General features: G+C 36.7%; 4 protein-coding genes across 5 annotated transcripts; 3 read left to right on the top strand and 1 right to left on the bottom strand.

The window, feature by feature from the left end:
- Positions 1 to 995: 995 nt before the first annotated feature.
- On the top strand, positions 996 to 5,960 carry LOC141646682 (putative protein phosphatase 2C 33). Its single transcript, XM_074454586.1, has 5 exons — positions 996 to 2,195; positions 3,403 to 3,786; positions 4,137 to 4,254; positions 4,389 to 4,612; positions 5,092 to 5,960. The coding sequence occupies exons 1-5, from the start codon at positions 1,941 to 1,943 to the stop codon at positions 5,551 to 5,553; spliced, it is 1,443 nt and encodes a 480-aa protein (XP_074310687.1). The 5' UTR covers positions 996 to 1,940; the 3' UTR covers positions 5,554 to 5,960.
- Positions 5,961 to 6,387: 427 nt separating this feature from the next.
- Positions 6,388 to 13,803, bottom strand: LOC141646681 (aspartic proteinase 36-like). The gene is made up of 10 exons (XM_074454585.1): positions 13,104 to 13,803; positions 10,749 to 10,878; positions 10,373 to 10,620; positions 9,039 to 9,263; positions 8,740 to 8,896; positions 8,571 to 8,644; positions 7,651 to 7,747; positions 7,489 to 7,564; positions 7,320 to 7,391; positions 6,388 to 6,805 (listed from the first exon to the last, which is right to left on the bottom strand). The coding sequence occupies exons 1-10, from the start codon at positions 13,319 to 13,321 to the stop codon at positions 6,654 to 6,656; spliced, it is 1,449 nt and encodes a 482-aa protein (XP_074310686.1). The 5' UTR covers positions 13,322 to 13,803; the 3' UTR covers positions 6,388 to 6,653.
- A 2,932-nt stretch (positions 13,804 to 16,735) lies between these two features.
- LOC141646665 (thioredoxin F-type, chloroplastic) lies at positions 16,736 to 18,983 on the top strand. The gene is made up of 3 exons (XM_074454562.1): positions 16,736 to 17,177; positions 18,030 to 18,129; positions 18,527 to 18,983. The coding sequence occupies exons 1-3, from the start codon at positions 16,873 to 16,875 to the stop codon at positions 18,659 to 18,661; spliced, it is 540 nt and encodes a 179-aa protein (XP_074310663.1). The 5' UTR covers positions 16,736 to 16,872; the 3' UTR covers positions 18,662 to 18,983.
- Positions 18,984 to 19,858: 875 nt separating this feature from the next.
- LOC141646664 (uncharacterized) lies at positions 19,859 to 24,122 on the top strand. 2 transcript variants are annotated; one of them, XM_074454560.1, is made up of 2 exons: positions 19,859 to 22,087; positions 23,830 to 24,122. In XM_074454560.1, exon 1 carries the CDS (start codon positions 20,097 to 20,099, stop codon positions 22,056 to 22,058), a length of 1,962 nt encoding a protein of 653 aa, XP_074310661.1. In that variant the 5' UTR covers positions 19,859 to 20,096; the 3' UTR covers positions 22,059 to 22,087; positions 23,830 to 24,122. The 2 variants fall into 2 exon arrangements, with proteins under 2 accessions (XP_074310661.1, XP_074310662.1); XM_074454561.1 differs by having other exon boundaries at positions 19,879 to 22,082.
- Positions 24,123 to 24,369: the final 247 nt, after the last annotated feature.

Below are 24,369 nucleotides of genomic sequence, written 5' to 3'. Positions count from 1 at the left end.
TACACCTTTTATTTAGCTAGATAAGATAATTATTTTGCTAGTTCCTAGGAATTTTCTTTTGTCTTAAGAGTAAAACGGGTCGAATAATACACCATTTATTTAGCTAGATAAGATAATTATTTTGCTAGTTCCAAGGAATTTTCTTGTCTTATTCCTCCTATTTGACCTGTTTAAGATTAAGATGGATATGTCTGTCTTAAATGAGAATTTGTGTTTAACCTCCTTGTACAATGTTAATATTCAACTGGAAAAAATAATTACGGAGTAACAATTAATTTTACGACTATTACAAATGGTGTCAAGACTTTGATGTAATATAAATTTCATAAAATTAACCTACTTAAAAAGAGGGCTATAGCTAAAATATAACCCTTCTTATAATTAGTATTGTCTTATGATTAGTGTTCCTTAATGAGGTGTAATGAGTGTTGAAATGATTTAATTTTTATTTAGTTTTTATCTAGCCTGATAAGTTGTAGATGGAAATTAGACATAATCTTATGAACATTCCTAAAACCAGATATAAGTAATTGATCGTTTGACGACCATAACTATATGGGCGGAATAATCTGAACATAGTCAGTTAAATCAGAATTTCTATTATGAGGCACGACACAACATGCGGTACGAAACGCGCAAATCCATCTAATAAATTGAATTCGTAAACTGAGTACTAAACCAAAATTTATTATCCACATCAAATTAAAATTTAAAATGTCACTAGAAAAAGTTAAAGGGTCACAAAAACTATAACATTTCAATAGATATTACCCTTTTATACCTGAATTACTACAAAAATAAAAACAGATAAGATAAAAACGCAAATATAACGAAAAATAACCCCATAAAATCAGCCTCCACCTATATTATCCTCATCCACTTAATAATTATCTTTAAATCTTAACAATAATCCTCTACCATAAACTCACTTAATCAACACTTAATCCACATTTCTTGTTAATAATATATCACTATTAAAAATTAATTTAATGGTTGTGAAAATTCCTACACTAAATTCCCTACTCCATACTTCTCCTAGTTCCTACTAAAGTTGAATTTCTATGGTAACCATTGTTTTTTGGGTAGTTTCCCTATTTATCTCTCTTCTTAATCTACTTTCTCTCTCTACATTGAATCTTTCCATAAGTATATTCACCAAATTCTCCTTCATTTTCTCTCTCTAAAAATTAATTCTTTAAATATTTATCTTAAATTAAATATTATCTGAAATATTATCTTAAATAACAGTTTCTTTAGCTTATTAAATTACACTCCTATAACACACTTTTGGGGTTGTTACTTGATCTGGGTTGTCTTATTTTTCCTTGAATTGAATTGGGTCGATGCTTGATTGTTTGATTAATGTTGTTATTCCTAAATTTGAGAATTTAGGGTTTGTAATTTGGTGTAGAAGGTGATTTTTGGGGATTTTTGATTGTGGGTGGTGTTAATAAGTTGGGGATTCTTATGATATTTGTTCTTGGTATGAAAAGTCAGTAGCTTTTAGATCACTTTTTAGATTCTTATCTTTTGATTCTTCAATTTTTTGTGGAATTTTATATTCTCTTGATTATTTATGAACTTTAAGCATAAATTCTCAACTTGGGTTTGATTCTATTGCATAAATTCTCAACTTATTGGAGTTTATGTGTTGAAGAATTGAGAATTTGAGCATTATTTCTGTATGATTGTTGTATCATTTTGTGAAATTTGTCGAAAAATTGCGGAATTGTGGAGTTGACAGTGAAAAGAAAGGAGGGTTCTGTATGATTGCTGTATAATTATTGTGAAATTTGTCGAAAAATTGCGGAATTGTGGAGTTGATAGTGAAAAGAAAGGAGGGTAGTTTAGAATTAGTTGTAACGGATCCGATAGAAGAGAGGTGTTGTAACTGTGTAGCTGGTCTGGATTGTTTAGTAAGTATAATCAGGGCCCTTAGAATGGGGTCCTGCTTATCTGCTGAAAGCAGGAGCCCTGTCCCGGGGTCGCCCTCCTCCCCGGGTTTAGGGCTCAGGAGGAGGAAGAACTCCAAGAAACGGTCTGGTTCTCGGAGTTCCTCCTTTGAGTATAAGAAGGATGAACATCTGCTTAAAATCCCTGGTAGGTTGTTTAGTAATGGCTCGTCTGAAATCGCCTCGTTGTTTACACAGCAGGGTAAGAAAGGGACCAATCAGGATGCCATGCTTGTTTGGGAGGTACATCCTTTACCTCAATTTCGATATTCATAGTTATTTAGTTGATTACAAGTTTATTGTATGACTGATTGGGACTTGGGTTAATTGATTCTATGATAGATTTCGGTTAAATGAGGATGGTATCCGAGATTATGTATTAATTCAGCTGCTGCATAGTTCATACTGAATCATTGTTCATATTCTGGCATTGCTTCTTCAGTAGACATTAGTATTGCTCGTTTTTGCGCCTTTTTCCTTGTTTTGAACTAATATTTGATTGAACTTTACTCGTATTATTGATGGCTGATTAATATATAGATGGTGGTATTTAAAGGTATTATTGATGACCCCTACCCGTCTAGTTGTGATCTTCTTGTGTATTGAGTAATGAATGTATGATGTATGTCATGTATCCTTATCCATGGTTAGGTACCTGTGCACTATTTGCTGCATATAGTTGTCATTATCCTGCATTTGCTAACGATATTTATATTCAAAGTATTCCTTGCGGAGCATTCATCTATGTATTTCTGATCTCTAATCGGTTTACTAGTGATATTTTAACCCAGGGTTGTCTAATTCTTATCAGACCCAGAAATAATTTTTAATAGAAATAATAGATTTAAATTTTTCAGCACCAAAAATCAGGAAGAATACACAGAAAATAATTTGTCTTACGGTGTCTCGTGGCCCCATGTACTTGCACATGCATCCACCAAATTGTTGTCATTGAGTTGACCATTATGTGTGGTAGCCTTCAGTGGGGGTTGCCTTTGAAAATGTCACTTTGTTTGGGGAGTAACCTCTCCCTCCTTCGCTTTCAGTGAATGACGCTTGTGCTTGTATTTATCTAAACACGGAGTGATGGTTCACTGATGTCATCTGCTACAATCAGAAAAAATTATGACAACTCTTTGAATTACGCATTGGCAACCGTAGATTACATCAAGTGTTCTTTCTTTTGTAGTTTTGTTAATTACCTTTCGTTTTGCCATTGTATTTTTACTTTCTTCGTCTCCCTGACGCTGATTACCATGTTTTCTCTCTGAATAAATAAATTTTCTGTATAACATGCTTGCTATTCGGAGTTCTACCTGACCATAAGTAGTCATTGGTCTATCACGACTGCTCCTCGCGACTGCATGGGAGCAGTCGACTTCTTGTTTCATGTGTCTGTAGATTTGCCGTGCTCTCCTTATTAACACGTGTGTATTATCCGGATTTCTAGAATTTCTGTTCAAGAACAGACACGCTTTTCTGCGGGGTCTTTGACGGCCATGGGCCATATGGCCATATGGTAGCTAAGAGAGTAAGGGATTCTCTTCCGCAAAAACTAAATGCTCAGTGGGAAGTGAATGTTAAAGATGAAGTTCTCAGGGATATTAGCATGAATACCAGCAGCATAAACTCTGAAGATACGTCCTTTGTTTCTGCTGATGACGAATCCAGGGTCTCTGTTGATGGTGAAGATACAGAGAAGCAACCAGATATCTTCCACGTTCTAAAAGAATCGTTTTTAAAAGCGTTCAAGATCATGGATCGTGAATTGAGAGTACATCCGAATGTTGATTGCTTTTGTAGCGGGACAACAGCCGTGACTCTTATCAAACAGGTTTGTGGAATATTACCTCTAGAGTCTGAATACTAATGCCCGAGTGTTATGCAGCTTAAATCATGATTTGAGAAAGTAATGTAAAAGGGAAATGGTTCACTAATGCGATATTTCAACGCAATTCTCATCGTGCGTCTTTGGGAAACAACCAATCTGTGTTCTTAACACAAGGGTTGAACTCAAGGGCAGGCAAAGTACATCCAACCCCACTTACTCGCCATTTTCGGGACCCCGTTTGTTATTGTTGATTGCAACTCGAGATAAATATTAGTAACAAGTTTGATTGACTTGTGTGTTATGTACTGTTCAGCATGATACAAGTGTTTAACTCAATATTTCCTGATGAACAGGGGCTAGACCTTGTTATTGGACATGTTGGCGACTCAAGAGCTGTGCTAGGGACAAGAAACGGAGATAATTCTCTAGTTGCTGTTCAGTTGACCGTAGATCTCAAACCAAATCTTCCTGGTACGTTTCTCATTCGTTTGTACAAACTCGTATATTCTGTGACACAAGCCTTAAGTTTTGCTCTTTAGGGCTCTGGCTATTTGTATGTTTTGGTTTGTAGGCTTATGTGACATATTATGGTTACCTCTTAACAGCTGAAGAAGAGAGGATTAGGAAGTGCAGGGGGCGTGTTTTTGCTCTTCGAGATGAGCCGGATGTTTCCCGTGTTTGGCTCCCTAACAGTGACTCCCCTGGCCTTGCTATGTCTCGAGCGTTTGGAGATTTCTGCCTCAAGGAATTTGGTGTCATAGCCGTGCCTGATATATCATATCGGCGTCTCACTGAAAAGGACGAGTTTATTGTTTTGGCTACCGACGGGGTATGTAACACGCTAATTCCACCCTTCTCCTCCTCATCTTTTTTCTTTTTCCTTCGCTTTTTTCTTTTTCCTTCAAGGAATTTGGTGTCATAGCCGTGCCTGATATATCAGTGACGTGACGAGACGAGTATGAGACAATTTCACAAGCGAGATGAACTCAAATGTTGTCGTACAGATTCTCATGTGAGAATGTATCAAGATCTATGTTTCTTCAACTCGTCCATTTTAGGCTATACCCTAGTGTCCGACACGACACTATAGGATATGGGTATGACTTATGAGATCCCTGACACTTACATATCCGACACACTACTATCTCCTCTAAAAGAAGTGTCGGGTTAGGGTTCAGTACCAAATGAATTTTCTCGAAGGAAAGTAATTTCTTATACTGTGCATGTGCTGCTTTCTCATGCAAGAGTGTAAGACTGTCTCGTCTCATGTACGCTTTTGTGACACTTTACATGGCAACCCTTCAACAGATTTGGGATGTGCTATCGAACAAGGAAGTTGTTAACATAGTAGGGGCAGCCCCTACAAAATCCACTGCTGCTAGATCTTTGGTTGAAATAGCCGTCCGAAATTGGAAAATGAAATATCCGACATCCAAAATCGACGACTGTGCTGTCATTTGTCTCTTCCTCGACTCCAGTACCAACAATCTATCATCTGCATCTAATGGTCAAAATAAACATGACCAGTCAACAGCTGCAGGAGACCAAGATCTCAGTAACCGTGAGAAAGGTGTCGCTGAGCCGACCGGACTCAACCGGTCAGGGACGGTTAGAACAGTCCAGGGCATTCTCGAGAAAACTAGCAAGGACGCGGACGACAGTACTGATGAGGATGCCAAAGAAGATGACCTATTGTTAGAGGACTATTCAGCATTAGAAGGCGTTACTCGAGTTAATACATTGATGAATTTACCAAGATTCACACCCTAGTGAAAACAAAAACCCGGATGATAAAAGTGCAAACGGGTCAGGTGGAATTCAAGCTTCATTTTTTTTCTTGCGGTTTCCATATTTTTTTTCCCTATTAGTTTCCTTTTTGTTTTTTATTTCACCGAGTCTTGTATGAGACAATTGTGTGCATACAATCAAGTTATCAATCCGATAACTAAAAGAGGGTTATAACATTAAAATGGCGTGATTGTGTGCATACAATCGTCTTATATACGTTTTCGTATTTTTCTTTTTTTGATGTTTTTTTTTGTCAACAGTCACAAGTGTTGTTATTCGAAAACGAGGGACTTACCCAGTTATATTAGTTGTCCTGGGAAGTTGTCCCCTCCAAATGTAGTGTTTGTAGCCTTGATTTTTTTTTTTTTAATTATTATTGTTACTATTATTTTTTTCATAATGTGTTTCGGAAATTGTTATATTTGTATGTCGTACAGTATGGGGAAGAGGATTCGAACCCATGTCTAAGACCTCTTCGGTTTGGTATTGTGTTGTATAATCACATTCTTTTACAGTGAAATTCTATGTAAATTAGCAACATCTCTTGAAGACGGTCTCATAGCATGAAACGGGTATATAAAGTCAACTGATTCTTTTTTTTCTTGTTTTAATAATTTGATATTTTGCACTAATAATGGGTATATAAAGTCAACTGATTCTCGATTCAAAAATGTTCGAACAATAAATACAAGATATCAAAATAAATTAATTTGCCAAAAAAAAAAATAACTTTCATATTTGCACTTTCCTGTGCTATGAGATCGGTTTGTAGGAGAATTGTTAAATTTTGTCTGACTCGGAAAAACCCAAACAATACTTGTATAAAAGTGATAATACAAGTAGATAGATTGATCAAAGACTACAAAGGGCGGCAAAAGTAGCTTGGCCTTTCGTCTAGGGGACTCCTTTCGGTAAGCTTCACCGTCATCAAAACATGAAAGAATGAGGAAACTAGGCCGAGGGCGAACACAAGGGAGCTCGTCATAGTTACAAGTTACAAGTGTAAATTAAATGAAATTGAATGGACTAACTCTATATACATGTTGGGTGTAAGAGAACAAAAAAATTTGGAAAAAAAATAATCAATGGCTAATTGTAAGCAACAAATTAATTAGCACAAACACAACGAACAAGCTCGTGCTGGAAACCAAAGCGTTGGCAGACGAGAGATTGTGAGCGCTCACAGTGATCCCGGCTGCTGAATCTTTGTCCTTCACTTTGATACTGGATGAGCCTGAAGGTACACATCAGTACAGTTAATAACAAAGACGGTTTACGTAGACCAGCAGTGGCGGAGCCAGAATCGTTTACCTGTGGGGTTTATACTAATGTAATTGTTATTCATTTCTTATTACAGAGTCTTAAAGACAAAATTTTCAAAACAGACAAATTTTAATGATAAAAAACAATCGTTGAAAAGCTGTGGGGTCTCAAGACCTCACTACCACATATGTGGTTACGCCACTGCGTAGACGTAGACCTAACAAAACTAACGGACCCTCATGGCTAGACCCGAACAGAAAATTTATGTGACCAGCTAACAAAATTGACCCAATTCAAACAATAGCTGACCCAAACACTTGCTGTACTCGATCTGATATGACCTGATGCCAAATGACCCACCTTAATCTACGACTGACCCGAATAGTATGTTTTTTAGGTATACAGTGTTATGAGACGAGAAAAAATCATTCAATTTCGATCTTTACTTTCAAACAAATCAGTGATTCGGTAATTTAGATACTTACAGTTGTATGGAGTCCATCCGAGAGTTCCATTCTCAAGGTCATAGTATACCAGTTTGTTAGACAGTACAATATCTGCGCCGAAAGTTACAAGCAACAGTCAGCTACAAGTTTGGTCTTACTTAACTATTATACAATTTCTGTGATGAAGTAGTTAGTTAGGTCACTATACCTCCCAAAATAGTAACATCTTTCCCGTCTCGAGACTGAATTCCACTGTTCATCCAACCCAAACACCATTTATCTTCCTGCAACACCGTATAAGATTAGTACTGCAAAACTGGTCATGGAACATTCGCCTCACTGATATACAGAAAGATGAGTACACACTTACACTCTCATCGAGCCGGAAGAAATATTCATGAGGATATATAGTCATGTTGAGTGAATCCTCGAACGAGAAAATAATATTCGGGAAACCATCGTCAATACTGCAACATCGGTGATATATGTAAAGGTTAAAATGAAATTTCAATCCAGCAAAAAGAATAGTTACCTGAATTAAGCACTTACAAAAAGTGAATTAGATAATGACTTAATGTTACCATAAAGACGGACAAATAGAAAGCCGTGTCCAACACTCAGACACGTGTCAGACACGACACTGTGTCGGAGAGTCAGAGTAACACAGGTTTAAGTTGGTCTGAATGTTACTTTTTTCCCTTTTAAAAACAGGTGAAAATATGTAAAATTTTTGCACACGGCCCCCAAAATTTACAGAACGGCGTTATATTCAACCAGGGTTACCGGATTTGCAATTCGTTCAATCCGCTTTCTTAATTCTAATTCGCGATTCGCTCAATTTAGCGAATTCAATTCGCTTGCGAATTACATTATTTTAAAATTCGGTAATTCGTCGAATCCAATTCGCAAAAGGATTATCCTTTTATATCAACAAAGCTAAAAAAAAATCATCTTCCTGTCAGAAATCAAAATCAAATTAAAGCTAAATCTACAAATCTACAATAGTGAATCAAATCATTGTGCTTGGCTTCAAAGTTCAAACTTCAAAATAACCAGGTATCTTGTCTATACTTCAATTTTTCCTGATTTTTTTTGGTTTTTAGCATAATCATATAATTCGCTCATCTCAGTGAATAATTCGCGAATTGGGACGAATTAAGATGAAAATGAATTGCGAATTAATTCGTTCGAATTAATTCGCAATTCGGAGGGGGACGAGCGAATTAGGTAACCCTGTATTCAACGCAAAGGTAGTGTACCGTGAATCCAACAAGAACGGCAGAACCTTACTTTTCAGAGTACTCAAAGCATTGGAATTGGTCTTCAACTATGTGTAATTTTAGATCAGTACGCTTTGTAAGAACCTGATATTTTAAAACGGAGAAAAAACATTAAACTTCGGAGTGACATACCAATGATCTAGTCAAAGGGTATCAAGATGCATCACGTATTCACGTACCTTGTCGACAATCATGTTATAAATATCATCTGGAAGATAAGCCAGAGTTGTACCACTGTCGATCACTGCCCCTCTGTCGCTCCCAAAGAAATCTGTAGAAAGTTGTAGAACATCACCAGCAACCTCTATACTCTTCATCACGACATTGTAATGCGGCCTAAGAGGGTAGTAGCACTCTAATTACCACAAATAATCGGCTTTAATAGTCATGCTAACAAACAAACAACGCAACAAAACGTAAACACACCCACAAATGAGAAACACTTTGAACGGGAAAAGTGAGGGACAATAAGACGTACTGATCAGGGATCAATGGAATGGTTTTTAGGTTTGGCTCGACTAATTGCCCGATTGCGAAGATCCCACCTCCGTATTCATTATCCAGACAATGAGAGAAACTTTTTCGGACCTTCCCTGCTGCAGCAAGCTGTGAAAGTACAGACGATTTTGCTTGTCCGAAACCTATGATTCCATCAAGTGCTTCGTCATTGGAACTCAGCTGACCAGATTGTTTAGCCCCGCAACTGACAAAAAGAGTACTTTTTTAGCACCAGGCAGCATCACTGTATAGCTTAATTCAGCACGAGAAAATGAAGTACAATTTAACCACGTGGTGTTAGTCCAGTGATAGTCGAGTTAAACCTTGAAGCTTGCAAAAATGCAGGAGTTGAGAGGTCTCGGGTTCGACTACCAGCTGGAGCGATGATCACTTGGCCACTGCAGCCCCCGAAGGGGGTGGCTTACATGGTCCATGTGGTGGTGCGGGAATGCATGGGCCCGGGGGGATTCAAGTCATTTAACCCCCTCGTCATCAAAAAAAAAAATGAAGTAGAATACTAGGCTCCGAGCAACAAACATTATTACGGTGTGAAAAAAGCAACAAAAATCAGTTTTCTAAGGTTAGAATTTCGGATCCTTGTTCCTTTCTTCCCTCTTTTAGTCTTCTACGAGAAATTCTTGCGTCCTCTTGGAGGACGTCCTCCCTACACCCAAAGGAGGATTAATATTTAACTAGTTTAGATCCCGTGCAATATTATGCACGGTATTTATAAAATTTTACTTTTTAGTGTACTCCGTATTATTTATGGATTTTAAACTGATAATTCACTTATTTTTTATGTTTCTCATCACTTTATTTTAATTTGAGCAATAAAAATTAAAATTGTAAAAAGTCATGAAATAAATATTTTAATGAAAGTTTTCTTTTTTACCGAGAAATTAATGATGTTATTTTTAAAATATTTTTACTATTAACATTTTTGTGCAACTTATTATCATTAAAAGTTAATGAATTTTTATGTACAATTATTTAAAAAAAAAAGTATACAGTTTTTTTTATCATATAATAATGGAGATAAATTTATGTATAATGTGAAATAATATAGAATGTTTAAATATTAAATTTATTAAAAGATTGTGCCATTAAAAGATTGTGAGATAATATATGCTAAAAATACTACACTTTATTTTAGGAAATATTATTTAGGCGGGAAAAATAAGAGTTTCGCCTATTCATTTAGTAAATAGGGGATTCCCATTTTGGTCATCCTCCTTTGGGTGTAGGGAGGGAGGACGCAAGAATTTTCCGTCTTTTACAGTGCACGCTTTAGATAAATTGAGAAACTGGCAATACCCGAATACTACAGAGCTATTTCCAGTTGCTGATTGCTGACTGCCAGACACTTGATCAAAATGAAAGGTGTCTTCAACGAAGTAGCCAGAAGTAGTGCTACCATCTCCATACGTAACTTCATACTGACAAAGCATATTTGGCTCGCAGCCGTTTAAGGTTCCCTGGTATATCATGGCACACTGCTTTTGCTCACAATTGATTAAGTCGGCTGTAGATGAACTCTTTGGATTATAAAAATTTAAAGTTATCTGCAATTTTACGAAACCAACATTACTTGCTGATGAACAGGATCGTTAAATAACTGAGCAGATGTACTGAAATTCTGAAAATATGAAAGCATTATGAACAAGGGTCAAACAAAAGGCAAGAAACATACCCCTAGTCCACTTTTCTTCGGGCAAGTCTCGCATCCAACACAATTAACCCAAAGAACATCACTTCCTGTATCGACTTGAACGTGATACTCCTGAGGAGGATTCCCAAGCTTAACTTTGGTAAAATAGAGCCTAAAAACACATTACCACACTCAGCCAAAAAAATAAAAAAATTGTATCCTCGTCAAAATCAAGAAAAAAAATGTAAGAACAAGACTATACATACATAACAATGTTTTTCCTACTAATCAAGCATTAACAACAACATTGCTATTCTTCATCGCATGTCTCGAGTTTTTATTTGCCACATCGCTTCTCTTTCCCATATTACATGATCACATTTTGTCTAACGAATCATAAATCCAAAAAAATGTCGAGAACAAATATATATTCATCTATAAGTTCAATTGCTTTCCTAGATATACAAAGCTTCTTAGACTAACATGGTTCAAGAAATTACGTGCTCCCGACAATAGCGAATTCAGAAAAAATTCTTTCTGGGGTCCTGATTAATATTTAAAATCTATATACACATAAAAAAGTTATAAATTTATTTTTTTAGCCTGAAATTTAGACAAAATAGGCAAAAAAAAATTTTGTTTCCAGTGTCCGCGCACCCCGGAATATTGTTAGTAGATCCGCCACTCGCTCCCGAGCTCTGTTGCAATAACCATCGAATAGATGGGTATTTTTTAAAAATATCTCGTAGAGTCGTAGATCATTGCAACCACCTCACATTTTATGCCAAACAACTCACGACTAAGAACTCCGTCATCCTAATAGCTCTTGTGATGTCGACTTTCATATATTAACAGCGAAGTTTCTAAACCACACAATCCGAAAGGCTAAAACCATCTCAAATCAAAAGAAAAACGAGGCATCAAATGTCCTATACAAATCACATGGGAACATGGCATGACAGCCTCATAGAGTCATAGTACATTACATAACTTCAGTTTTGACTTTTGAGTAAAGAAGCTGCTTTTGAGCCAACTTCTAAGGGGTCGTTTGGTTGCATATAGGAATTTGTATTGCCTAGGAAGTCATAAAACACATGAATTTGGAATTCATGTGAATTGCAAAAAAATGTTTGGTTGCCATGGAGGAAGTGCGATTCATGTATGCATTCTAACTTACCTAAGGGGCCTAGGTAAGCAACTTCCTCCATTGTGGAGGAATTGGAATTCATAGGAACTTCCAATTCATGTGAATTGGGGTAACCAAACAACATACCCATTTTGCAATTCACATGAATTTAAGTTCCTGCATTATTTAGTGGGTAACCAAACAACCCCTTAAGATTACAACAATCTAATACAATGAATCATCCACATCTATTCGAAAACATCACAATCACAATCTTCATTAGATTATGCAATTTTTTTCAATGTTAGATGAGGCGCAAGGCTAGTATAATAAATGGGGAAGGGGGATTCGAACATAGTAACTTATTGTCACGATACCTCCGTCTAAAGCACTAGGTATTAACAGTACTATATATCTATTGATTGGAAAAATTATCAAATAGGATAAGAGGATTGTTATCTACCTTCTCCTTTCCACCTTCTCTTCCACCTTTTCCCTTTATCCTCTCACAATCGATTAAGTTAATATATATCGCGCGGGGTCGGATGACAAGTGGATGAGACATTTCATTCAATTCCATACATTTGCCTTTGAACACTATTCACAAGTAGGAAGAATTTTCGATACAACTTCTAATATATAGCAAAAAATATAGTCAGGTGAGATCTTTTTTAATTGTATTACTGAGTACATTGTAAATAACAAATTTTTATAATTTTTACTAATATGTAACTAAAGATATGAACAAAAGAAAATGAGCATTGATATACGTGTATAAAGCAAATATATGGAATTGAATGAAATGGAGAAAGTATATTTTAACCGGTTATTAGAGGAGAAGGTAGAAAAGAAAAGGTGGATAACAATTCTCATAGGATAAATACAACCATGATCAATGAACTAATACACTCTCTATCTCTTGTCTCCGTCATTCATAAAAAATAAACAAATGATTTATCTAAAATTCATCACCTCTCCTTAAAATTTACACCTCCGTCTCAATCAATAGTTATCTAATGCTTTATTATTGCACATGACTTCAAACAACGATAACAAATGACTAAGACAGAGGAAGTACGTATCAACAATTCATGAAAAATAAACATTGAAATTCGAACACAACAAACAAACAAACAAACAAACACCGACAAAAAAAACAATTAACCCAAAAATTCAAATTACAAGTCATTAAAAAACGACAGAATATAAAATAAGACCGTCTCACACAATAAATAACGACTGTTAAACAACAGAATTGAGAGAAAACAAACCCGGTATCGGAGGGCTGACCATTACCACCAAGAGGAAGATCGACAGTAGCAAGAAATCTACCATGGCGACGTTGATCATGAGCTCTAAGCTCCTTAATTGTTCTTCTTCCTCCTTTAAATTTATGCTCAACTTTAAAAACTGCATTTCCATACACCATTGAAATTTTCCATAATATTATACACAATCCTACCACCATAATTTGCCTTAAATCCATCATAATTAACACCTGAAATTTCCCAAAATTCCTCAAAATTCAATCTTTATATTTTAAAAATTACCCGCAAAAAATAGATTCAAAGTTTCAATCTTTTTGAAGTTTAGGAAATAACAATTACGTTTTTTTTTTTATGTAATTTGCCTTCAATACATTATAACACCCTCAAAATTCAATCTTTTTTAGTTTTACAAACTACCCACAAAAATTTAGATTCGAAGTTTTGATCTTTTTGAATTTTTTTGCATATTTTTTTTTTGGGTTATTTTTTTCTTTGTTCTTCCATTGACCAACTTCCTTTTTTTTTCAATTGGATGTGGAAAAAGGGAAGAAAACTTTTGAGAGGAAAAGGGAGAAAAAATTGAAAATATGAGGAATTTGCAAGAAATTATTTGATGGGCAAAATTATGCGTGATTTTCTGCTACGCCGACTATTTTTTTAAGTTTCCAGAATTGCAGGGACTTGGTACAAGAGTTAAATACGTAGAAGTGTTCATGGGTCTTCCCGTCTATTAAACTAACTTAACCTTTTTCTCTGACTTAACCCGAGAAGTTATCCATATAATTTACGAGCATTTTTATTTCATGACCCTAAAATTCAGAAAACTGTGTATTATACACTTAAATTTAAACTATTTGGGAGATTGTACAGGGTCAACTTTCTTTTCCTACCATTATTTCCACCACTGGGTCATTTTAGGAGTGACACTATTCGATTTCAGCCTTAGATAACAAATTATCATTTATTTGTAAGAACTACCCGATTTTCGTCCGAGACTAGTTTATTGCCTGCACACACAAATGTCCTATGTTTCTTCTCAAAATTTGTGTGACTTAGTTAGCTGACCCGAGGAACTGTCCATATGATTTATGAACGTTTTTGTCCCGGGACCCTGAAATCCCGAAAACCGTGTATTATATATACACTTAAATTTGAGCCGTTTGGGAGCTCGTGCCGTGCCATGTTTCTTTTCCTCCCAGTTTTCCAACCATGTGTCAGGGGGTCGCTTCATGAGTCACCGTATTCGATTTTCAGCCCTAAATAAGAAGTATTCATCTATTTTTAAGGAGTACCTGATTTTCGTCTTAGACTCGTTTGTCGCATATCTACCCTCTCAAATTTCCTTTATTGCTTTTCAAAATTTTTGTGGCTGCTTTATTTGACCCGAGAAACCATCAGACATTTTTGTTCCGGGACCCTGAATAACTGAAAACCGTGTATTATACACTTAAATTTGAGCCATGTAAAAGCTTGTACTGGCTCATGTTTCTTTTCCTCCCAGTTTTTTTTACCACGTGTCAAGGTTCGCTTCATTAGTTACCGTATTCGATTTTCGGTCCTAAATAAGAAGCATTAATCTAGTTTTAAAGAGTACTTGGTTTTTATCCAAGACTCGTTTATCGCGTACCTGCACCCTAAAATGTCCTTTGTTGCTTCTCAAAATTTATGTGGTTACTTTAACTGACCCGAGAAACCATCCGTATGATTTACGGGCATTTTTGTTCCAGGACTTTGAAATCTCGAAAACCGTGTATTATACACTTAAATTTGAACAGGAGAATTGGGCTCGGAGGTGTGGTGGCTTAATTAATCCCGGTTGCAGCTCGTGTGCCAGATGGATCGAGGTGTATGATTCCATGTCGGGTTTTGATTCCGACTAGCCTGAATGTCGATGGTGGTCAGCTGGTTGCGAGGGAGCCGAGGTGAGCTCTAGACAAACTTAATCCCACAACACGACCAGAAAGTGGTGCAACTGAATTGCTTAATGTAAAAAGGAACAAAAATTATTGTGTAATACCATTTTACACATAAGACTAAACCAAAATGAAATGCCCAAATAAATTACTTATTATATTTGTAAGAAAAATATTTTTATTTTAATAACAAATTTTTTTATATTTGTAACTTGCATATTTAAATATGTTGGTATTGGTCATATAATATCGGGTTGTTAAAATAAAATTAAAATATAAATTAAACACAAATTGTTCTACAAGACCAATTTATCAATAAGATTAGTCCAATAACCAAAATCCAATTAAAATAGTTACTATAGTTATACAATTATTTTTTATTTTAATAACATAATATTATAATATTATAATTTAATAACTTGCACATTTTAACATGTCCGTATTCATCTTAAGATATGGAGTTATTAAATTAAATTTAAAATGTAAACAAAATTACAAAATTGAGTTTATGCTAATCGCATATTGGGTCAATCCTATGATATAAAATGATCTTATAGAAAAGTTGGTGTAAATTAAATTAAATCCTATAGAAAAGTTACTGGAAAATAAAATGGAGATGAATAACATGATAGTGCAATGAATGTTCATGGGTTTTCCTCAAATTATGAAACTGATGCAACTCAGGCCCATACCTCTTAAGTCTTAAGGCCTAATCTCAATATGGGCTTTGTTGAACAAATACACATTACATTTGAGGCCCATGAAAATAACAATCAACGATGCTATAGGTCATAAACTTCACATTAGCCACTTGTTCATGTGCCAAAAAACTTCACCTGAACCTGATTCAGATTTGATCCGAGAATATAGCGAAACCGTATAATAATAAAAATAAGGGTAATGATAAATACAACCCATTGGGTTATATTTAAGCAACTAAAAAAGGAAATAAATACTTAATACATGCATTAATTGCATTGATTTATGTGCACTTTATTCTCTAACTTCTAAATTAATGCCAAATTTAGAAGGTTATTAAATGTTTAAATACAACCCATTGGGTCCAAATTTATTTTCTTATTTGTTGTGCAAAAATGGGAGGGGAAGAAAAGAGCGAATATGAGAGAGTAAGACATTTTACTCTCACCGTTAACATAGCATAATTTTAGAGAAGGCAATGGGTCGTGCCGTGCCGCAGTTTTGGCTCGGCGCAGGCACGATCAATCGTGCTTTAGGGCCGTGCTGTGCCGACCCACTTTTCTTAACCCCCACTGTGGCTCGTCCTTGGCCCAGTCGAAATCGGATCGTGCCGGCCCGTCGTGCTTCGGGTATTATTAATTGTTTTTTTAATTATTTATCCCTAAAACCATCGTGTCCATCGTGCTTCGCCCAACGGGCCTCGTGCATTATCCCCTCTCATGCATCGTGGCCCGTCCCCTAACCCGTCGTGCCGAAAACGGCCTGGCCCGCACTGTTCCTCCGGCTCGTGTCATGCCAGGCCGGACTCGTGCCCTAGCCCGAAATGCCAATTCTACATAATTTACTAAAACACTTAGGCTTTTTATTATTTAGTTAACCTGATTCGTAAAACCGTCTTATATAACAATCCGCCGAGTCAAAACAGATCAACCTCATTTGTACAAGTTTGTGATAGGACTCATAGGAGTACCAATAATACCAAACAATAGAATGATACTATAGCATCTTAAATTTCAACACACTCACTCACCACCACAAAACTACACACAAATCCAACATCTTTATTTCTTCCCTTCACTTTCTCCATACACCACAAGAAAATTCCTTACATCTTTTCTACCAAACAAAAAAAAAAAAAAAAACATACATCAAAACATCAAATGGCTCTCCAAATATCATCACTTGGTCACCAAACATGGTGTAAACCAACTCATATGACTTCACCCGACCCGACACGTTGTCTGGGACAACGAGTCGGGTTTGGGTGGAGTAACTCCAAGAGTGGTTGGAGTAGTAGTAAGATGGTCAGTGAAAAAGTGAGAGTTAAATGTGCTAGCAGCTTAGAAGTTAATAATGAAACTGATAATCTTGTAGGAAAAGTTACTGAGGTTAATAAGGATACTTTTTGGCCTACTGTTAATTCTGCTCAAGATAAGACTCTTGTGCTTGATATGTACACTCAATGGTATTTTTCTTTTTATTCTTTTAATTATCGCGTTTTATTATATGTTATTATATGCAGATGTCAACTAGTTTAATTTAGTTGGTGAAATCATTAGCGGTGGTATTCATGATCTGGGTTCAAACCTGTCAGCATCAATTTAGCTAAAATGTCTTTAAATTTTAATTTCTTGATATGTACACTCATTGGTAATGTTTCTTTTAATTTTTTTTTTTTGTTCTTTTAATTTTCGCGTTATATTATACTGTGTTATATGCAGATGTCAACTAGTTTAGTTGGTGAAATGATTAGCGGTGGTATTCATGATCTGGGTTCAAACCCGTCAGCATAAATTTAGCTAAAATGTCTTTAAATTTTAATTTCTTATGAGCGACAGTCCCTACTAGCCCCTCGCTCCATCGTTGAATCCTCCACACATTTGTCGTATTGTGACGCTAATTGGGACAATTGGATTTGTTATTAGACTATGAAGCATAGTTGTTAGTCTAATGCTATCTGAAATAGCAAATTGAAGCCCTGGTGGGCTACTTGCTGTAGGATGTCATGCTGTTTGAACTGCTGCAGACAAAATTCTTGGAATGTTTTCGATATTTTTACTGAAAAACTTGCTGTTTTTGAACGTTTAGCCGAGACTGCAGTCCCTCCCTGTACCCTCATCTTCGTTCTGTCTGTTGATGCTTTAAATGATCGAAGAACGAGTCTGAATTCTTGTTATGCTTGACAATTTAGCGATTTCTGAATTTACAATTCTGGTTTTTCATCTGTGTCGATATTAGTACAGAGTTACAGACTACAGACTTGTGCAACTTCAAATTTTCTATGAAGCTCTAACTTGATGGCTTACTTACTGTGAAGGTGTGGTCCTTGCAAAGTGATAGCTCCTAAAGTTGAAGAACTTGCTCAGAAAAATCACGATGTCATTTTTCTGAAGCTCGACTGTAATCAGGAAAACAAGGTACAATGTCGCGACATCTATATATATACAGTTCTTTTCACTGCCATCATACAGTTCATGTTTCATACATCCGACTCCTTTACCTCATCATAGACAATGATGATCCCAACGCGGTTTATACTGTTATAGTTGGACGAGAAGGGGTCTGACCCTGCTAGCGTTTTAAATTCATACTCCCTCTTATTCTCGATAACTGTCCCATTGTCCATTTCCGTCATAACCCATCCCACCCTTAAGTCCTTAACCCATCCTATTAGTACTTTTCATTGTCCATTTCCGTCTATTCACTCACTTTCTTAATTCTTGTGCCATTTCAACAATGGGACAGGTATCGGGAATATGAGGGAGTATATTGTAAAATTCTCAAACATGAGTTTATTGTTATTGTTGTTGGCAGGCCTTAGCAAAGGAGCTAGGTATTCGGGTGGTACCAACATTCAAGATTTTGAGAGACGGTAAGGTTGTGCAAGAAGTAACCGGAGCCAAACTCGAAAACCTGGTTAAGGCCATCAATGATGTAAGAGGTTCCTAAACTGCATTCATCAAGATCAGATTTGTATATATTCTGTAAGAGCTTTGGTTGCAATTGACTCAAGAAGAGTTAAGGGAAGGAACACATGGCTTAGTGGTCAATGTGAGTGCTTAGATCCTTGTATTAGATGCACATTGCAAAGCTTGTAATCTCGTAGATACTAGATACCCAGTATCTGCACCTTTCGAAAATCACCTTCTGAATTGTATAATTTTACAAGGAGAGAACAAATGGGGATTTATGTTGGTTTTCTTATCATCCTATGTAACTTGTACTTGTTCCTCCAATTATTGTCATCGGTAAACTCGTTTTGAAAATCCAAGATTAGTACGTGTTCAAGTATCTGATTCCGAAATTTTTATTAGAAACATACGTATTTTGGTTTAATAATAAAAACATGTTAAAGTGTTATGTCCATGTTTAGTTGGCGAGTGCTTAATTACCTACACTCTACGTGTTTTTGTTGGTCCTAAAGCAAAGATGCTCTGGTTACACTCGGTGTATCGAATCTTCTAATAGAATTTCGACATATAGCAGATTCTATTATTTGATGCTAGAGTAGTGAGGGGTATAAATCCCGAAAATAGGAAACTAATTAACTCTTACTCCGTATTACACATGACCACTTTAAGAGTGTCTTTACGAAGGACGAATCTCAATTTTGCCGATAGATAATTGAGACTCGAGAGTAAAACACGATCGTTTTGCAAAAATCTTTAATTAGCAAGCCATTCACGGGCTCTATTAGCCACCCCTATACATGCTTCATCACCAAATGCCATCTGTCGCTATTTACAGAGTACGGAGTATAATAAAGTTATAACTCGTTACATATAAAATATTTTTTCTATCCCATTCTAAAATTAGAATACGTAATTACAACTTAATCCATGATCAAAGTTGTCGAGTACAAAATACTTCTCTATAACTAAATACATTACCGATATAGAGGGTAATGAACTAATGATTATTGATTGAATGATTATGATTGTGTGTTATTTTCGGAAAAAAAAAATTTTAATCATATAAAAAGAATTCTCATAATAAATAAATAATAATTGAAAAATAACAGGATACGACACGAAAATGAGACCAAGGTGAAGATCGGTTTGGGGCTTAATAATTTGTTGAAAATAACGGATGAGACACGAAAATGAAACTGAGGTGAAGACCGGTTTTGGTCCAAGCCCAGTCAGTATTACACGATTACTATGTTTACGGCACAAATCTATAGCTTCGGCAGGAAAAAATTAGGGTTTTACGAAAAACCCCAAATCAAATTGCAACAACACCTACAAATTACAAACCCTAGTTCCGCCTCCTTCATCTATTTCCGTCGCCATTGATCCCCGAAAAAGCTCGAAACTTACTTCACAAACACAGAAAACTCAATTCAAAACCCTAATTTTTGAATTCAACTCAATTTCATCGATTAATGGGGATGAAGCTATTCGACGATGTCGGCAACGACGAAGATGTAGAAAAAATCGAGATTGATCAGGAATTCGCAAAACGATATGAACACAACAAGAAGAGAGAAGATATGCAGAAATTCGAAGTAATGAAGAAGAGAGGTGAGATTGGGTCAAGTTCCGAGTCAGAATCCGAGTCGGAATCGGTTGACGATGTTGATAATAAAGATATGAAAGTCTTTTTTACTGGACTTAATAAGATTAGGGATAAAGATCCGAGTTTGATGCAAAAAGACGTTAAATTGTTCGAAAGTAGTGATGATGATGATGATGATGATGATGATGATGATGAAGATGATAGAGAAAGTGTGAAGAAACCGAAGCCAACGTATTTGAAGGATTTGAATGCGGTAAATGTGATTAAAGAAGGTGCGGAATCCAACGAAGAAGATGATGATGAGGAGGATAAGATTGTGGAGAAAAAGATGAAATCTTTTGTTGAGGAGCAAGAGGATTTGAGAAGAGAGGTATTGGCGGCGATTGCGGCGGAGGAGAAAGGCGGCGAAAGCGGTGGCGATTTGTTGATTGAGAAGGTTAGGAATGATGGTGAGAAAGATGATGAAGATATTACTCAGAAATTAGACGAGTTTTTCGGCGAAGACGAGAAATTAAATGAGAATGATATGTTTTTGAAGGAATTTTTCAAAAACAAATTGTGGATTGATAAGGGAAAGGGCAATGTAGGTGAAAGTAATGAGGATTTCGGGTTATCGGAGGACGAGGATTTGATAGAGAAGCAAGAGGAGTATGAGAGGGATTATAATTTTCGGTTTGAGGAGAGTAAGAGTGATAGGGTTTTAGGGCATTCTAGGATTGTTGAGGGATCAGTTAGGAAGGAGACGAATGCGAGGAAGCAACAAAGGGATAGGAAGAAGGAGAGGATGGAATTGGCTGAGCTTGCGAGACGAGAGGAGGTTAAAAGGTTGAAGAATTTGAAGAGGAGGGAGATTCAAGAGAAGCTTGATAAGATTAGGGAGATTGCTGGTGTTGATGAGGAAGGTATTCCTTTGAATGAGGATGATTTGGAGAAGGATTTCGACCCGGATGAGTTTGATTTGAAAATGAAGAAGGCTTTTGGTGAAGGGTATTATGAGGCTGAGGATGTTGATCCTGAGTTTGGTAATGTTGGGGGTGATGGGGTTGAGAATGAGAGTGATTTAGAGAAACCGGATTTTGATAAGGAGGATGAGTTACTTGGGTTGCCTAAGAATTGGGATGTGATTAAGTCGAAAGACGGGTTTTTAGCGAAAAGGGGTGAGAGGAAGAAGGGTAAAGAGGTAATTGTCGAGGAGGAGGAGGAGGAGGAGGAGGAGGAGGAGGAGGAGGAGGAGGAGGAGGAGGAGGGGAAAGTAGGAGAGGGTAAGAGGAAGAAGAAGAGAAAGTCGAAATTGGGTGAAGCTCTTAAGAAGGAGTTGGAAGAGGAGTTGTATAAGTATGATTATGAAGATGCAATTGGGGATTTGAAAACTAGGTTTAAGTATAGGAAGGTTAAGCCTGATAGATATAAACTGAGTGCGGCCGAGATTTTGTGGTTAGATGAACAAGAATTGAATCAATATGTTTCATTGAAGAAGCTTGCTACTTATAGAGAGAATGAATGGAAGGTGCCCCAAATGAGGAAAAATATGCTTCTTCAAGGGGCTCTTAATTTGCAGAAGGAAAAGAAGAGGAAAATCGAGGGTGAAGGTCCTAGTGATATGTCTAATAGTAGGAAATCAGAACAAAAGAAGAGGAAAATCGAGGTTGAAGGTCCTAGTGATATGGATAACAGTGGGAAATCACAAGAGGGAGAGGAGAATAACGAGGAGAAGAAAATGTTGTCTCGGAATGCTAGGAGAAGGAAGAATAAGCAAGAGAAGAGCTTGCCTCCGTCTAGGCGTAGTGCTTATGGGATCACTTCTGGTTCCAAGAAGTCAAAGACTTGAACCCTATTTGTGGATGCTAGTTTGGTGAAGTAATTTTAATCTCTTGTTGCTCAAATTGCTTGCATTTTTTACGTTTGTGCTCCCATTTTGTGAATTTTGATTAGTGCCGTAATTTTGCCATGTGTTGAGTTTTGTTGTGTGCTATGATATGTGTATGCTGCAAATTTCAGGCCGGTTTACTGAAACTATGTTTGTCTCTTGGTACTGTGTTAGAGGTCAATTCATTAGATCTCATAGTCTAGGATCAAGTGATCAACAGTTTACGTGAGGTCTCTTGTGAATGTGGAGAACCCTGTTATGATATATAAGCCACCCGCTTTTTGGGCTGGTGTCATATAATTAGTACCGGTTCATAGTAGAGGAGCGCGGAAAGCTAAAAGTAGAGTGGCCAGGTGGGTGTTCAGTATCTGCAGATTGTTTGCTATGCTGGTTGCATAATTGGTAATCACTGAATCGATACTGGTGACGTAGTTCCTTTTGGTTTGTCTAAGAATGATACAGATTTATCACGGGTCCTTTTAGCAAAGAGGCATACTTAGAGATCACAGTGTGGCACCTCTTTGTTACTGTTGCTAGAAATAATTAGGTTGGTCTTCTTTTTATGCTTCAAAACCCATTCGATCCCTGAGCCTCTATTTTTTATATGTCGTATCAATGTGTCTCAATATTCTAGATGATTCCTATTTTCCCCTTCCCTTGAATGAGAATGGCTTGTCTAGAATCTTTTAAGCGGTAACATGACAGGGCACCTGACTCCTGTACAGTCGGTGTGGATTGGCTGGAAATGTCTGATGTAATACAGTAGTTTTTTGAATGTATTACTGAACCAATAGTTCTCTATGTAGTACGGAGGAGACGACTATGCTTAAGGTTTTCCATTTCAATACAGCTGGTGGAAGCAACCATGATATGTAGTGTCTCATGGAGCAGCCTATTGCTGTCCTCACTCCGACTTAATTTTATACAGCCCCCTCCCCTCCCCTCCCCTCCCTCTGTTCATAAATTGTTGTATAACCACTTTACTCTGTCACTAAGGGTTACTAAGGTTGGATTGATGGATTTGGAGGGAAAGTAGGGGACTTAAACTCCCTTGTTTGGATAGGAAATAAGGGTACAGAGAAATGGAGGGGGAGAGATTTGGAGGGATCCATTTTCCCTCCTCCAAGGCAAATCAAAATCTCTCCACAATAGGCAAGATTTGGAAGGAAATTGTATCCAAACACACTCATCCCATTTCCTCTCCTCTCCCCTTCCCTTCCCTCCCTTTCTCTTCCCCCCTTCTCCCTCCCCTCCCTTTCCCTCCACTTTTGCTATTCAGGGTGTGTTTGGTTTGACGGATTTGGAGGGAAAAGAAAGGGAGGGAGAGTAAGGGACTTAAAATTCCTTATTTGGATAGCAAATGAGGGTGGAGGGAAATGGAAGGGGAGAGATTTGGAGGGATTCAATTTCCCTCCTCCAAGCCTAATCAAAATCTCTCCATAATAGGCAAGATTTGGAGGGAACTCCATTCCCCCTCCCCTTCCCTTCTCTCCCTTTCCCTTCCCTCCTTCTCCCTCCCCTCCCTTTCCCTCAAAATTTTGAATATTGTTATATCATTAGTTATTGTTTTTACGTGTTCTGGTAACTGGTGGCGCTTTAGCATTGTTGGGGGTACCAAGTTTCCCGGAGCTATGTAACATAAGGCCAAGTTTATGTTTGTTTGCTTGACTCTGTTTATTCTCAACTCTACTGTTAGACTGCATATTTATTTGGGCCGTTGGAATATCTACAGGTAATTTATATACAGGTCAATAATGGTCTCGTTAGAGCATGGCATGGGAGTTTTGGGTGATCGCAAGCTGTCATAAGTCGGAACTCGTAAGTCTGCAGAAGTGTTGAACATGGAAGCTCAACTTACCTGATATGATAATGACACCCAGCTGATCTTTTGTCCAAGGCTCATCATCAGTTTTGTCAATTTATGTAGCAAGATTTTAGTAAAAACAGCTATATGAAGTTTTTTTTTGAGATCGTGAATTTCTTTTTACTGTTTTTGAGAGAAATGGCTATTGTTTTTACTGTTTACCTTCTTGCTGCTTGATGTTGGTTAATCCCTTGATTTCTCCTTGTTTGTAGACAGGTGAAGTAAAATTCAGTTGGGATTGAAATTCCAAATTATATCCTTTTTGTATAAAAAGAAGCCGCTCATTTATTGTTTTTTTTTTTTTTATACAATTGGACCGTCTCACAATAATTACCGATTGAAAATATAGTGATATTATATGCTAAAATGTAAACAAATATTCCTAGACAGCAAAAATGAAAGAAATAA

Source organism: Silene latifolia, chromosome 3 (genome assembly GCF_048544455.1).
Source record: "Silene latifolia isolate original U9 population chromosome 3, ASM4854445v1, whole genome shotgun sequence".
NCBI classification, from domain to species: domain Eukaryota; kingdom Viridiplantae; phylum Streptophyta; class Magnoliopsida; order Caryophyllales; family Caryophyllaceae; genus Silene; species Silene latifolia.
The sequence above is the reverse complement of the archived record's forward strand: the minus strand, read 5'-3'. Positions and strand labels throughout refer to the sequence as shown.